The sequence below is a fragment of the Lithobates pipiens genome, unplaced genomic scaffold, assembly GCF_037356315.1.
Source record: "Lithobates pipiens isolate NorthernLeopardFrog02 unplaced genomic scaffold, aLitPip1_a1.2 Scaffold_19, whole genome shotgun sequence".
NCBI lineage: Eukaryota > Metazoa > Chordata > Amphibia > Anura > Ranidae > Lithobates > Lithobates pipiens.
In genome coordinates, this window is record NW_027507764.1 from 239,918,366 (window position 1) to 239,934,100 (window position 15,735).

The 15,735-nt window shown below is 45.5% G+C and overlaps 1 protein-coding gene across 2 annotated transcripts in view; it reads left to right on the plus strand.

Annotated features, from left to right (window-relative positions):
* The window catches only part of SACM1L (SAC1 like phosphatidylinositide phosphatase), a 226,497-nt gene that overhangs the window by 130,038 nt on the left and 80,724 nt on the right, over positions 1–15,735 (plus strand). For both annotated transcript variants that reach the window (XM_077491838.1, XM_077491839.1), the window contains 2 exons: positions 631–717; positions 5,767–5,835. In XM_077491838.1, the coding sequence (XP_077347964.1) occupies positions 631–717; positions 5,767–5,835 (156 nt within the window). The remainder of the gene's footprint in view (positions 1–630; positions 718–5,766; positions 5,836–15,735) is intronic.

Below are 15,735 nucleotides of genomic sequence, written 5' to 3' on the forward strand. Positions count from 1 at the left end.
AGCTGCACTTGCCCTCTCTAAATGGTACACATAACTACATTAAACAAACCAATATTTACACTGGCATGGGTCTGTGATGATAGCTCTTAAAGTGATTGTAAAGGTTATTTTTTATTTGTTTATAAATAACAAACATGTCATACTTACCTGTTCTGTACAAGGGTTTTGCAGAGTGTGGCCCCGATTCTCCTCTTGTGGGGTCCCCGACCACCCCTCTTGGCTCCGCCTCTTCACTGGGTGCCCCCAAGGAGAGCCGATCTCCATGGGGGCACTCGCGTGGGCATGTTCCTGTTGCCTGTATCAATGGATGCAGGACACGGGAATTGGCCCTCCTCCCCGTCTCTCGTATCACTGGATTTGATTGACAGCAGCGGGAGCCAGTGGCTCCTGCTCCTATCAATCTATCCAATGAGGACCCAAGACAGTGGCTGGAGCTGCTGTACTTGTCTCTGTCACTGGAACAATTGGGCTCAGGTAAGAAAAAGGGGGTCTCTGCTGCAGCGCAGGAGGTTTTTCACCTTAGTGCATAGAATGCGTTAAGGTGAAAAAACACAAAAAATGTGTACTGTTTTTTTTAACAACTGTCTAACAAATTGTTAAAGCTGTCATCTTTTGTGTGCTTTCTTTTAGAGTCGAGGGTCAATTCCATTTTTCTGGTCACAAAGACCAAACTTGAAATATAAACCGAAGCCTCAAATCAACAATGCTGTAAATCATGTAAATATTTTATATATTTGTTTTGGGCATTAAGTCTATTTCTATGATTATAGCATCTTGCACTCTCTAAATGTACCAGGCAAATGTTGGGGTATTTTTATTTATTTTTATAGAGTTTGTTTTCCTTATAAAACATCATTAATTCTGGTTTACATCTTAAACAACTCTAAGCCCTTGTACACACGGTCGGAGATTCCGACAACCAAATCCGTCAGATTTTGTCTGACGGATCTTGTCCGAAACTGTTGCATTCACACGGTCGGACAAAGTTGTTCGAAAATCCGATAGTTCAGAACGTGATGACGTAATTTAGTTACGATGGGACTACGTTCAGGCTAGTAGCCAATAGCTTTGATGTAGGAATTTGATCAGAGCATGTGTGGCACTTTGTCCGATCGGAATTCTTTACACATGATCGGAGTATGTCCGATCGGAGCATTTTGTCGGAAAATATTTCCGGCAAGTTGGAAAATTTGGTCCGACGGAAACAGTCCGATGCAGACCACACACAGTCGGAATATCCGACAAAACACTCCGATCGGACACATTCCGTCGGAATCTCCGATCGTGTGTACAAGGGATAACAGTTCAATTACATAATCATTATGCATTTAATTTTGACCCATGAAGTGGCATTTGGATCTAGAACTAGTTATTTATTTATAAAGAACTGACATTTTACACAGTACTTTACAGAGTTCGGTCTATTTACATTAGTCCCTGGCTTCCAGTGGTGCTTATAGAGTAATCTCCATACACTATCGCCAATTTGTGACAAAGAGTAATTTAAGGAAACCCAAGCAAGCACAGTGACAACAAACCATAATGTATACATAAAGAGTATTCACCATTTGGGAAATATTAATGCTTCTTTGTCATAAAACTTTGAATCAGAGTGTATTTTAAAGTGACTGTGCTACAAGAGAAATATGTGGACCATTTTGCAGGTTTCTGTATGAAAATACTACATACCTGGCTGTTGATTTCAGTATGTCTCAGTCAGTTATGCAACAAGCATGCTGTAAATAAGTGTCAAAAATGTGTCAAATACTTATCTACCGTATGTATTTGTTCCAGGTCAGTGAATAACACAACATAGAATCCTAAGAGCCGGTTCACACTGCGGGCGATGCAAGGCGACACGACTCGCCTCGCTCTCGCAAGTCGCCCCCGTTCTGTACAATGGAACCGTTCTGAGAGGAGCGACTCGAGTCGCTCCGACTCAGAAAAAAGGTTCCTGTACTACTTCTGGGCGACCTCGGGGCGACTTGCATTGACTTCTATACAGAAGTCATCTGCAAGTTGCCGCTGAGGTCGCGGCGAGGCAAGTCGGTGTCGCCTCGCCTCGCCTGCAGTGTGAACCGGCCCTTAGTAGAAGGAAGGAACTAGCATTGTCAAGATGTCTCTCTATTGTTATTTAATACTGATTATAGAAGATATATTTTTTATGTCAAACAAAAACAAATGCCTGGAAAGTGATTTAAATGAATTACAATACAAAAAAACAACTTGACTAAATAAGTTTTCACTCGCTCTTTAACATCACACACAAATCATCACCCATGCAGCCTATTATTTTCCAGTCACATCATTTTAAATACAGATCATCTGCCCGTAGTCAAGAGGCTTCCAGTGAATTTAGTATAAATTATGTATTTAGTGTAAATACACATTTATCTTGAAGTACTAATTTCTGGCAAGTCAGTATGGTGGCATAAACTACACCATGGAAACCAAAGAACACTTCAAGCAAATCCAGTAAGAAAAATGATTTAACAGCACAAATTAGGGGAAAGATGCAGGAAAAATTATAAGCCACTGAATATGCCCTTGGTGTGCAGTTAAAGTGGTTGATAACCCACTTCTACTAAAGCCTCCCATCCTCTCTGTACCATTATAATAAGTTTCTGTGTTATGTCAAAAATCTGCCAAATTGTACCTATATGAGTGCGGCTCCTGGCTCTCAGCTGACTGGCTCTCTTCTCTCTCAGGCTCACAGCTCTAGTGGGCAGGGTCGAGCCTTCCTGCTGACGTCATCCTGGGAGGAGGGGAAGAGAGGAGAGAGAGGGAGCCGACAGCTAAGCGCCAGGAGCCACGCTCATATAGGTACAATCTGGCAGATTTTTTACATGGCACAGAGAGACATTATTATGGTACAGAGGGGATTTAGTAGCGGATATGAGAGCAGCAGGAGGGGAGGAGAACAGAGAAGACGCAGACACAGGAGAACAGGGCTGCAGATGACGGAGGCACGTACTCTGACCAGGTCAGGGCTCAGCAGCCATGATATATCATGATGACCATACAAGGGGGGTGGGTATAGCCAAGCGGGATCAGCCAGGTTTTTAGGTGATACAGGAGACCAAATGACACAGCACAAGCACTGTGCTGTATAACATGCTTTTAACCATTTGCCAACCAGACGCCGCAGTTTTACTGCGGCATAATGGCACAGCTGGACAAAACTACGTTATGTTACGTCTATGTGCCCGCTGCTCCCCCCTGAATCAGATGCGAGTGCCCGGCGGGCGTGATGATCGCTGGGCACCCACAATCGCTCGTGACACAGTGAAAACAAAATCATCTACGATTCAATAGAATTGGATACCCGTAAGTATGGCGGGACTTTATAGGCACAACCCAAAAATGGTGGTTAAAAAAATATAGAACATTTATTACAAAAACAGTAACAAACACACATTCACTAAAATGTCTCGTTCGACATACATGGAACTTATTGCTCGAAATTGTCCCAGTTGGGGTTTCAAAGCTTATCCAACATTATGCCTGAGCACTATAGATCAGTTGATTATTATTTTTTTCTGCAAATGCAATGTGTCTAATCCACGTCATCAGAAGCTTATTGGCAGAACTTTAAAATATCTAGATACAAAAAAATATACAGTGGGGACGGAAAGTATTCAGACCCCCTTAAATTTTTCACTCTTTTATATTGCAGCCATTTGCTAAAACCATTTAAGTTCATTGTTTTCCTCATTAATGTACACACAGCACCCCATATTGACAGAAAAACACAGAATTGTTGACATCCTTGAGATGGTTCTACACCTTCATTTGAGTCCAGCTGTGTTTGATTATACTGATTGGACTTGATTAGGAAAGCCACACACCTGTTTATATAAGACCTTACAGCTCACAGTGCATGTCAGAGCAAATGATAATCATGAGGTCAAAGGAACTGCCTGAAGAGCTCAGAGACAGAATTGTGGCAAGGCACAGATCTGGCCATGGTTACAAAAAAATTCTGCTGCACTTAAGGTTCCTAAGAGCACAGTGGCCTCCATAATCCTTAAATGGAAGATGTTTGGGATGACCAGAACCCTTCCTAGAGCTGGTCATGTGGCCAAACTGAGCTATCGGGGTAGAAGAACCATGGTGAGAGAGGTAAAGAAGAACCCAAAAATCACTGTGGCTGAGCTCCAGAGATGCAGTCGGGAGATGGGAGAAAGTTGTAGAAAGTCAACCATCACTGCAGCCCTCTACCAGTCGGGGCTTTATGGCAGAGCGGCCCAACGGAAGCCTTTCAGTGCAAGACACCTGAAAGCCCGCATGGAGTTTGCTAAAAAAAAAAAAAAAAAAAAAAAAAACACCTGAGGGACTCCAAGATGGTGAGAAATCTTTGGTCTGATGAGCCCAAGATAGAACTTTTTGGCCTTAATTCTAAGCGGTATGTGTGGAGAAAACCAGGCACTGCTCATCACCTGTCCAATATAGTGCCACCAGTGAAGCATGGTGGTGGCAGCATCATGCTGTGGGGGTGTTTTTCAGCTGCAGGGACAGGACGACTGGTTGCAATCGAGGGAAAGATGAATGTGGTCAAGTACAGGGATATCCTGGATGAAAACCTTCTCCATAGTGCTCAGGACCTCAGACTGGGCCGAAGGTTTACCTTCCAACAAGACAATGACCCTAAGCACACAGCTAAAATAACAAAGGAGTGGCTTCACAACAACTCCGTGGCTGTTCTCGAATGGCCCAGCCAGAGCCCTGACTTAAACCCAATTGAGCATCTCTGGAGAGACCTAAAAATGGCTGTCCACCAATGTCTACCATCCAACCTGACAGAACTGGAGAGGATCTGCAAGGAGAAATGGCAGAGGAAATGGCAAAGGGTCTGAATACTTAGGACCATGTAATATTTTAGTTTTAGTTTCTTTTTTAATAAATCTGCAAAAATGTCAACAATTCTGTGTTTTTCTGTCAATATGGGGTGCTGTGGGTACATTAATGAGGAAAAAAATTAACTTAAATGATTTGAGCAAATGGCTGCAATATAACAAAGACTGAAAAATGTAAGGGGGTCTGAATACTTTCCGTCCCCACTGTACACATAACATTACAGCAGCCTTCTAAAGCAATCTACAAGTATATGTCAAGCTCATGTAATCATCTGAGTGCAAATCTGCATGGCGAAGGTTCAGCCAGACCCCAAAGGGGAAGAAAATCAACAGGTGGGTGCCCCAAAATGGTTAACTAGCGCTCGTGAAGATCCACGCGGATTAATCTGCGATTCAGTGTTCTTTCACAATAAAACATGAACATTTTCAAGGAAGAAAATATTTTTGTATAGACACTGTATGAACACCATGAAGATGATCACAAGTGGGATTTAAACCCAGCACACACAGCAGCAAGATATGATTACTAACATAGCCTGTGGGTTGCTTACCAACCTGCCTAAGGCTGCATTCACACTATAGTGTTTATGAAACACGCAAAAAATGTGTGTCGCGTTTCCAGGGCCATTCATTGTTAATTGCACCTTAAATGCAGCAAAACAGGCGCATTTTTTTTGGTGAAAAAAGATGCATGAGCTGATTCATCAGGTTTCTCGCATATAAGACAGATTTTTTAATATATATGTGAGCTTCACTGAGTGTACCATAAAAAAAAACACACAGTTTTGCAAGTTTATGCAACATTATAGTGGGCATGCAGTCTCAGATAATGAAATTAAACAATATAATTATTTATTTTAGCTATAGCTGTAATTTCTGTTATTTAACCCAGAGTTTGTTTCATCTGCAGATGGATGGATTTCAGCGACATTTTGACTCGCAGATAATTAGTTATGGAAAACAAGTTATCGTTAACTTGGTATGCCTTTCTTCTTATACTTAATGTGTGTGTGCTTTAAGTGGATTTGCTTTTAATTGATTAGTAACATGAATATGTCGGAATAAAACAGTCCCAATGTAGCTTTTATATTTTTATGTTAAGCACATGAAGAGTGCACTAGGGGGGAGTAGAAATTAACTTTCAAAGATATCACATAATCTTTGAATCTTCTTTTCTCTCCAGGATCACCCAGGAACTGCGTTTATTTTCTGGTCTTAAGCCGGAAATGCAAGATTGGACCTACTGAATTTTAACTTATGTTTGGCCCCTGTGGTTGTACAGAGTTCAGTCTACCATTCGACTTCTGTACAACTGCATACAACACTGATCAGTGTATTTTCGCGATGACAGTCTCCCTGTTGTCAAAATACAATAGCTTCTCAAATGTGTGAATGGGGAAATCAGGTCAGTTTTTTTGTTGAACAAAAAAAACTGACTTCTCTATGGGCTGCCTAATTAAGATCCTAGCCCAAGGATGACAACATACTGAAAATTTTGCCAGTCTCTGGCCAGGCCTTAAACCTATTGCAAGTTTGATATTCTTTGTTTGAAAGACTGCACAATAATAAGGCTGCCCATATAGATGGTTTTACTTTTTTTTCCGAGTGGATGGAGTAGCCACAAATGGTTTGAAATTAGTCTATCCTTGCTCAGCCAGCTGAATTTCGATCCATCTATGACCAGCTTTAGGCAGCTGCCAATTTGTTTTCGCACCTGATAAGAAAATTGAGTTTATCTATCATTCATTGTCCAAAATTGGCCCTAGTATATAAATAGGGACCTTGGATTGTGGACTCCCTGAGGGTAGGGACCAATGTGAGTGTGCAATGTACAGTGGTGGGGACAACTGTAGACACTCAGGTTGAACTGGATGGACTGGTGTCTTTATTCAACCTTACTAACTATGTAATTGACGGACACAGCAGCTCTTCTTGACCTTAGGGTTATATCACCCCTTTAGGAGAGAACTAGGCAGAAAGTGTTAAAAACAGCAACACTTGCACAGTACCACCCAGGGGGCGGTCCTAGTGGCTATAGCCCCCCACACTGCATCCAGCAGCTCAGTTTTTTTTTTCTGCCTAGTGTAGAAGGACCTGGCTCCTGGTGGGGCCATTGGTCCTGGGAAATTTTAATTTTTTCTGCATCTTTGATTCCTGTGATCTACAATCAACAGCCGTGAGCAGGCCCTAGCTACGCACTGGGTCAGCCACGACATGCCCCTGGATGGTGCAGCTTGGTATTCCCTGGGAGGTCGACTAGGGGGTCTTTCACTCTCCCTTTCTTCTCTCCCTGTCCCATCCCTCCTCCCCATACTATGGGCCGTTGTTTGACTGGGCACATGGGTTTGCGGAGAACGTACCTGGCCAGGGGTCCTTCGGGAGGGTCTCTGGGTCCTGGAAGGGGGCTGAGCTGGGTGTTGGGGGTCCGCTTGTCCTCTTCCCTGTTTCTGGGTCATGGTGGGCCGTTTGTGCTGTGGGGGACGTGGGGGTGCGCCGTGCGCCCCATGGCCATTTTCCTGGGGCCGCGCCCATTTTTTTATAGCCATAGCCAGTTTTTTGCCTTTCAGCCATTTTCTAGTAGTTCGGCAGCCATTTCCTTGGTGCCCTCAGATGTTTTTGCTGAAGCAGCTGGCGGACATTTTCTAGTAGCCTCAGGTAGTTTTGTAGGTGCTTGTTTCCTTCTAGAACAGCGCACTTTCCACACAGACCCCTCATGGATGAAACGGGGGAGAGCGGACAGCAGCAGCACAGCGCAGTACCTGGGTCAGGGTGGTAAGTCCTGCGGGGGGGGGGCTCCTCAGTCTGTGGTAGCTTGGAGGGTGGACTTTTTGTATGACTTGCCTTAGGTCCCTAAGTGGTGACAGGCAAGTGTGGGTCAGCATGGCGTCAGAAGCTGGTGCTTCTTCCCCAGACATCCCTGTTATTGCAACTGGTTCCTCTGCACCTGCAGTGCCTATGGATGCTCTGTTGGCGGTCCTGAAAGCCTTTGTTGCCAGGGTGGAAGTGGCGTGTGGGGGCAAGGGGGGTAAAAAATGCCCCCTCCCCCCCACTGTCTTCTGGGGAAAGCCCTGATTCAGACTCAGGCCCCGCTGTGACAGGCGGCCCCTGTTCTACTGTATCAGAGGATGCAGACCAGGACCGTTCGGACAGTGAGGATGACTCTGTGTCCGGGTTAGCACAGGAAAAGGCACTTGTAGGAGCACTTATTACAGCGGTGCAGGATACCCTAAATATAGAGATACGGCGGGGTACCTGCAGAGGTGTCGGTCCCTCTCGGGTCCCACAAGCCGGCCCGCACGACTAAGGTGTTTCCTTACCCAACTTATTTTGATACGTTTATTTACAAGAAGTGTGGAAAACCGCAGTGGGCCTTTTCAGTCCCGCAACGCATGGCGGTGCATTACCCCTTTTGAGGTGAGTCTCCTGAAGAAATGGACATCTCCTCCGATTGTTGACCCCCCAGTATCCAAGTTAAATAAGGTAACCACGATTTCGGTGGTAGGGACTCCTGCTTTCAAGGACCCTGCCGACAGAAGGGCCGAGGTGGTTGCCCAGTCCATGTTTACCGTGGCGGGGTCAGCATTGCGGCCAGTGTTAGCCCCGGCCCTGATATCGCAGATGCTTACTGAATGGGCTAAATTGTTGCACCGTGAATTGAAGAAGCAATAGGCTTCCCCGGTCTGCATGGTGCTGGCAGACCAGTTGGTGCAGGGCCTTAAGTATGTCTGTGATGCGGCCTTAGATACAGCCCCCTTGCTCTCTAGAGCCTCAGTATCAACAGTAGTGCTACGTCGTCTGATTTGGCTGAAATGCTGGTCTGCAGACCAGGCATCTAAGAAAGCACTGGCGGACTTGCCCTTCCAGGGAGAGTGGCTATTTGGAGCATCGCTGGAACACATTATTAAGAATGTTACAGGGGGTAAGAGTACGTTACTCCCACAGGCCAGAAAAGGGGGGGTAAGAGTACGTTACTCCCACAGGCCAGAAAAGGGAAGGAGCCACGCCGGAGGCAAGGGCCCTCCTTTTCCACTCCGAAGCAGATTTTTCTTCCCTCCAACCTTCATCTTCTTCCGGCTCGCTGTTCGGGGCAGTACAGGACCTGCTGTTGCGCGGGGTCATAGTACCTGTACCGACACCGGAAAGGTTTCAGGGATTCTACTCCAATCTCTTTGTAGTCTCAACGAAGGAAGGGGTCCGTCCAGTCCTGGACCTCAAGGCCCTCAACAGTTTTGTGAAAGTTCAGGATGGAATCAGTTTGCTCAGTGGTTGCTGCATTCCATCAGGGGGATTTTCTGGCATCCTTGAATATCAAGGACGCATACTTGCATATGTCCCCATATGCATCAAGCATCAGAATTGGTGCGATTTGCGGTCGGGCATGAGCACTACCAATTTGTAGCTCTCCCTTTTGGCCTGGTGTCGGCGCTGAGGGTCTTCACCAAGGTGCTAGCCCCAATTTTGGCTTTGCTAAGGCAGTGAGGAATCGCAGTCATTGGTTACCTGGATGGCCTCCTTCTGAGGGCAGCTTCCGCCTCAGAATTAAGGGAGGATGTGGCAATCACCATGCAAATGCTTCAGGAGTTTGGTTGGGTACTGAACCTACAGAAGTCGGTGTTGGTGCCGACTCAATGCCTGGAGTAACTGGGCCTGCTTCTGGACTCCTTGGAGGCGAGAGTCTTTCTCCCTCTAGACAAGCTGCAGACTCTTCAAGCTGCGGTGAAGTTGTTGGTGTCCCGCAGGTGGTCGTTGCTGCATTTTTGCATGCGAGTCCTGGGTCTCATGGTAGCCACTTTCAAGGCAGTACCGTATGCTGAATTCCACACTCATGTCTTGCAAAAGGAGATCCTGTCAAGATAGGACAAATCTCCGTTGTCCCTGGATTGTCAAATTAGAGTGAGCCAGCTAGTCAGGGACTCCCTGCTCTGGTGGCTAAGGTCGCTGGCTCTTTCATCTGGGAAGTCGTTCCTTCCACTTCATTGGCCGGGGATCACAACGGACGCCAGCCTGAATGGTTGGGGGGGGATTTTGGGCGTACAGTCAGCCCAGGGTTGGTGTATCTAGGAAGAATCCCGCCTGCTGATCAATGTGCTGGAACTTCGGGCAATCAGGCGGTGCCTCTCCACATGGCCACAGAGGCTGCAGGAGCGTCCGGTCAGGATCCAGTCGGACAATGCCACGGCGGTGGCATATGTAAACCATCAAGGAGGAACAAGGAGCTTGGCTGCACCACTGAAGGTCACTCACATCCTGCGGTGGGCCGAGTGGCACGTGCTGTCTGTCGGCTGTGTACATTCCGGGCATAAAAAACTGCTAAGCGGACTACCTACGCCGTCAGATGCTGGACCAAGGGGAATGGTCACTACATCCGGATGTATTTCGGCTCCTTTGCCTAAGGTGGGGCACGCCAGCTGTGGATCTCCTGGCTTCTCGACTCAATCGGAAGATACAGAGGTTTGTGGCCAGGTCAAAGGATTCCTGGGCGGACACGGCAGACGTGTTGATGGCTCCATGGGGGCATTATCGACTGATTTATGCTTTTCCCCCACTCAAACTGGCTGGGCTGGCTGCTCAGCTGTCGGCTAATTGCCAGCTCTCATCTCTCTCCACAGTCACCCAGCTGTTGCTGATCTTGCTCGTCTGACCTGCCTACTTAAAGCTGTCCAGCTCACTTCATCTCTGCCTTCGCCTTGATCACATCACAAGAAACCATCTCCTACAGTTCTGCTTAAAGACTGGCTTGCTGACATCCCTTCTGGCTCCTTATCCTGCTTGCTGTTGCTCCACTTGAATCCCTGACTTCTGGCCTGGCTGATTACCCTATCTGGTTATTGAACTCTGGACTAGCTGACTACTCGATACGGTTACTGGACTCTGGCTTTGCTTTGACTGCGCTTACTCTATTTATTTATCTTTTATTTTTTATTAATAAACAAGTGTGATTTAATTGTACTTCTGTCTCGGTCTGGTTCATTGTTTCTGACAGGCATCCGTGGTACACCGACATAGTACGAATGGTGACGGATATTCCTTGGTGACTGCCGATGCGAGAGGACCTTCTGTCACAAGGTCCAGTACTTCAGCCTGCTTTACCGTCGATGGCTTTAACGGCATGGCTGTTGAAAGCCAGGTGCTAAGGGACCGAGGTCTGTCAGATTTGGTAATATCCGCTATTGAGGGCAGGAAAGTCATCTTCTCTGAATATTTATCATCGTACATGGAAGGACTACATCTCCATGTGTGAGGAGATGGGGTGGCGTCCACATACATATTCAGTTTCCAGGATCCTGTGGTTTTTACAGCGAGGAGTGGATCAGAAACTTGCATTAAGCACCATTAAGGGGCAGATATCAGCTTTGGCTGTCTTTTTTCAGCATCCCTTGGCGACTCATTCATTGGTGAGTATGTTTATTCAGGGGGTTCGACATGTGGCCCCTTTGGTTCGACCACCGCTACCTCTGTGGGATTTAAATCTGGTGCTCTTGGTGCTTCAGAAACCGCCGTTTGCAAACAGTAGGGAGATTCCCTTATTGACAATCTCTCAGAAAGTAGTCTTTCTAGTGGCCATTACATCTGCCAGGAGGGTTTCTGAGTTGGCGGGCTTGTCATGCAAGTCTCTACTTGATCCTCCATGAGGATAAGGAGGTGCTGCATCCGCAGCCTTCGTTTCTTCCAAAGGTTGTTTCTTTCATCTAAATGAGGACATTGTGCTTCCGTCCTTATGTCCTTGGCCGTCACACCCCAAAGAGGTGGCTTTGCATTCCTTGGACATGGTCCTGGCTCTGCGGGTGTAACTGTCTGCTACGGCTCCTATTCGGAGGTCGGATTCGCTGTTTGTATCGGTGGCGGGTCTGAGAAAGGGACTGAAGGTCTCATCGGCCACCATTTCTCTCTGGATCAGGAGATTGTGGTTCAGGCTTATGCCATAAGGGGACGGGCACCTCCCTTTCCTGTCACGGCACATTCTACCAGGGCAATTGGTGCCTCTTGGGCTTTCCAAAATCGATCGTCTGTTTCCCAGGTGTGTAAGGCGGCGACCTGGTCGTCCATTTTTACTTTCAAAAAATTTTACAAGGTTGATGTGAGCGCATTCTCGGATGCTTGCTTTGGCCGCAAGGTTTTGCAGGCGGCTGTCTAAGGTTGCAACTCCTCCGTTGAGGAGCTCTCGTTGTTATGGATGGAGATATTGTTGTTTGCTGTTCCCACCCCTCGTTTCTTTGACACTGCTTGGGGACGTCCCTAAGGTCAAGAAGAGCTGCTGTGTCCGTCAATGAACGATAGAGAAAATAGGAATTTTGTACTCACCGTAAAATCCTTTTCTCTGAAGTTCATTGATGGACACAGCAGCCGCCCCTCCTATTTATGTTTGTACTGTGTTTGATGAACTGAGCTGCTGGATGCAGTGTTGAGGGGTTATAGCCAGTAGGACCGCCCCTTGGACGTTACTGTGCAAGTGCTGCTGTTTTTAACACTTTCTGCCTAGTCCTCTCCTAAAGGGGTGATATAACCCTAAGGTCAAGAAGAGCTGCTGTGTCCGTCAATGAACTTCAGAGAAAACGGTTTTACAGTGAGTACAAAAATCCTATTTTTTTTTTTTTTTTACTCCATCAAACAAAAGTAAATTTTAAATTACAAAATTTTGAGATAGCTGGGGTCTCTTGTATATTTCCAACAATAATAGAGTGCTGTGAGCTAAGCTCTCTTGAAAACTTGATGTTGCCATTTAAGTCTGTGTGTCTCAACTCCAGTCCTCAAGGCGCCCCAACAGGTCATGTTTTCAGGCTGTCTATGATTTTGCACAGGTGATTTGATCAGTTTCACTGCCTTAGTAATCACCACAGCCGTTTCATCGGAGGGAAATCCTGAAAACATGACCTGTTGGGGTGCCTTGAGGACTGGAGTTGAGGAACACTGATTTAAGTTAAGCCAACCATAGACTGTTCGAAGATTCAAACCATGTTTGGGCAGGCTGGATGTAACCAAGTTGATCGATTGATCAATTTTTGTACAACCAACCTGCCAGGTTTTAAATGCGATTCTTGCAAGCGGCTGTTATAGCCACTAGCAAGAATCACTGTCTTCTCCCAGTGGGGACAGCTTTCCCTACAGTAGGAGGGGTTGGGAGACTCTATTAACTGTTAGAGGTGCATGAGCAGCCACAGTAACATTGTGTTCTGACTGTTCTTAGACGCTGTTTGTCTGTATGCTGTGATTGAATGTATAGGTTACTGAAGCCGGCCATACACTGAGCAAATTTCTTTCCTGCAACTATAGGTGTTGATGCAGGAATCCCTCCTGCCAGGCCATTGTCTTCTCCCAGCGGGGGAAGGGCGGGGAAGGCCATCCCCACCGGAAGAAGAAAGTTGTTATTGCTAGCGACTATAGTAGGAGCCGCTAGCGATAATCGCAGGTAATACCCGGATGCGGGTTGTACCCAAGTTGATCAACCAATCAACTTGGTACATTCAACCTGCCTTTACTCGATTCGAACCGTGTATGGCCTGCCTAAGTTGCATATAGTTACATAGTTTGTAAGATTAAAATAAACATCAGTTTATCCAGTTTAATGTGTGTGTGTGTGTATGTATGTATATATGTGTATATATATATGTGTATCTTTATCGCTACCAATTTATATACAGTATGTCACAAAAGTGAGTACACCCCTCACAATCTTATAACTATTATATTTTATTATATATTTTCATGTGACAATACTGAAGAAATGACACTTTGCTACAATGTTCAGTAGTGAGTGTACAGCTTGTATATCATTGTAAATTTGCTGCCCCCTCAAAATAACTCAACACACAGCCATTAATATCTAATTCACTGGCAACAAAAGTGAATACACCCCTAAGTGAAAATGTCCAAATTGGGCCCAATTATCCATTTTTCCTCCCTGTTGTCATGTGACTCGTTAGTGTTACAAGGTCTCACATGTGAATGGGGAGCAATTTGTTGTTTTTGCTCTTATTCTCTTATATTGGTCACTGGAAGTTCAACATGGCACCTCATGGCAAGGAATTCTCGGAGGATCTGAAAAAAGAATTGTTGCTCTACGTAAAGATGTCCTAGCCTATAAGAAGATTGCCAAGACCCTGAAACTGAGCTGCAGCACGGTTGCCAAAACCATACAGTGGTTTAGCAGGGCAGGTTCCACTCAGAAGAGGTCTCGCTATGGTCGACCAAAGAAGTTGAATGCACCTGCTCAGCGTCATATCCAGAGGTTATCTTTGGGAAACGGATGTATGAGTGTTGCCAGCATTGCTGCAGAGGTTGAAAGGGTGGGGGAACAGCCTGTCAGTGCTCAGACCATACGCCACATGTTGCATAACATTGGTCTGCATGGCTGTCGTCTCAGAAGGAAGCCTCTTCTAAAGATGATGCACAAGAAAGCCCACAAACAGTTTGCTGAGGAGAAGCAGACTAAGGACATAGATTACTGGAACCATATCTGTGGTCTGATGAGACCAAGATGAACTTATTTGGTTCAGATGGTGTTAAGTGTGTGTGGTGGCAACCAGGTGAGGAGTACAAAGACCAAAGGCAAGTGTGTTTTGCCTACAGTCAAGCATGTTGGTGGGAGTGTCATGGTCTGGGGCTGCATGAGTGCTGCTGGCACTGGGGAGCTACAGTTCATTGGGGGAACCATGAATGCCAACATGTACTGTGACAAATTGAAGCAGAGCATGACCCCCTCCCCTTGGAGACTGGGCCGCAGGGCAGTATTCCAACATAATGACCCCAAATACACCTCCAAGACGACCACTGCCTTGCTAAAGAAGCTGATGGAAGAGGCGATGGCATGTCTCCACACCCTATTGAGCATCTGTGGGGCATCCTCAAACAGAAGGTGGAGGAGCGCAAGGTCTTTAACATCCTCCAGCTCCCTGATGTATTCATTGAGGACTCCAGTGGAAGCCTGTGAAGCTCTGGTGAACTCTGATCAAGACGGTTAAGGCAGTACTGGAAAATAATGATGGCCACACAAAATAGCGATGTTTTGGCCCCAATTTGGACATTTTCACTTTGGGGTGTAGTCACTTTTGTTGCCAGCAGTTTAGACATTAGTGTGTTGAGTTATTTTGAGGGGGCAGCAAATTTACACTGTTACACAAGCTGTACACTCACTACTTTACATTGTAGCAAAGTGTCATTTCTTCAGTGTTGTCACATGAAAAGATATAATAAAATGTTTACAAAAATGTGAGGGGTGTACTCGCTTTTGTGAGATACTGTATCTCTGTACATTGTGTTTACTGAGAGACGCACTTTTTCAAGCTTTTACGTTTTTCTACACTCCCCACTGACACCATGAACTGTAGAAAGAAGTTCCACATCTTTACTGCTCTTATTATTTAAGTTTAGTTCCACTTTAACTACTTGACCTTCGGAAGATTTTACCCCTTCCATGTCCATTTTTTGCTATTCAGTACTGTACTACTTTATCTGTCAATTATGTGGTCATGCAACACTACGCAAATAAAGTTTTGTATTTTTCACACAAATAGAGCTTTCTTTTGGTGGTATTTCATCACCACTTTTTTTTTTTTTTTTTTTTTTTATACAGTGGTGTGAAAAAGTGTTTGCCCCCTTCCTCATTTCCTGTTCCTTTGCATGTTTGTCACACTTAAGTGTTTCGGAACATCAAACCAATTTAAACAATAGTCAAGGACAACACAAGTAAACACAAAATGCAATTTGTAAATGAAGGTGTTTATTATTAAAGGTGAAAAAAAATCCAAACCATCATGGCCATGTGTGAAAAAGTGATTGCCCCCCTTGTTAAAACATACTATAACTGTGGTTGTCCACACCCGAGTTCAATTTCTCTAGCCACACCCAGGCCTGATTATTGCCACACCTGTTCACAATCAAG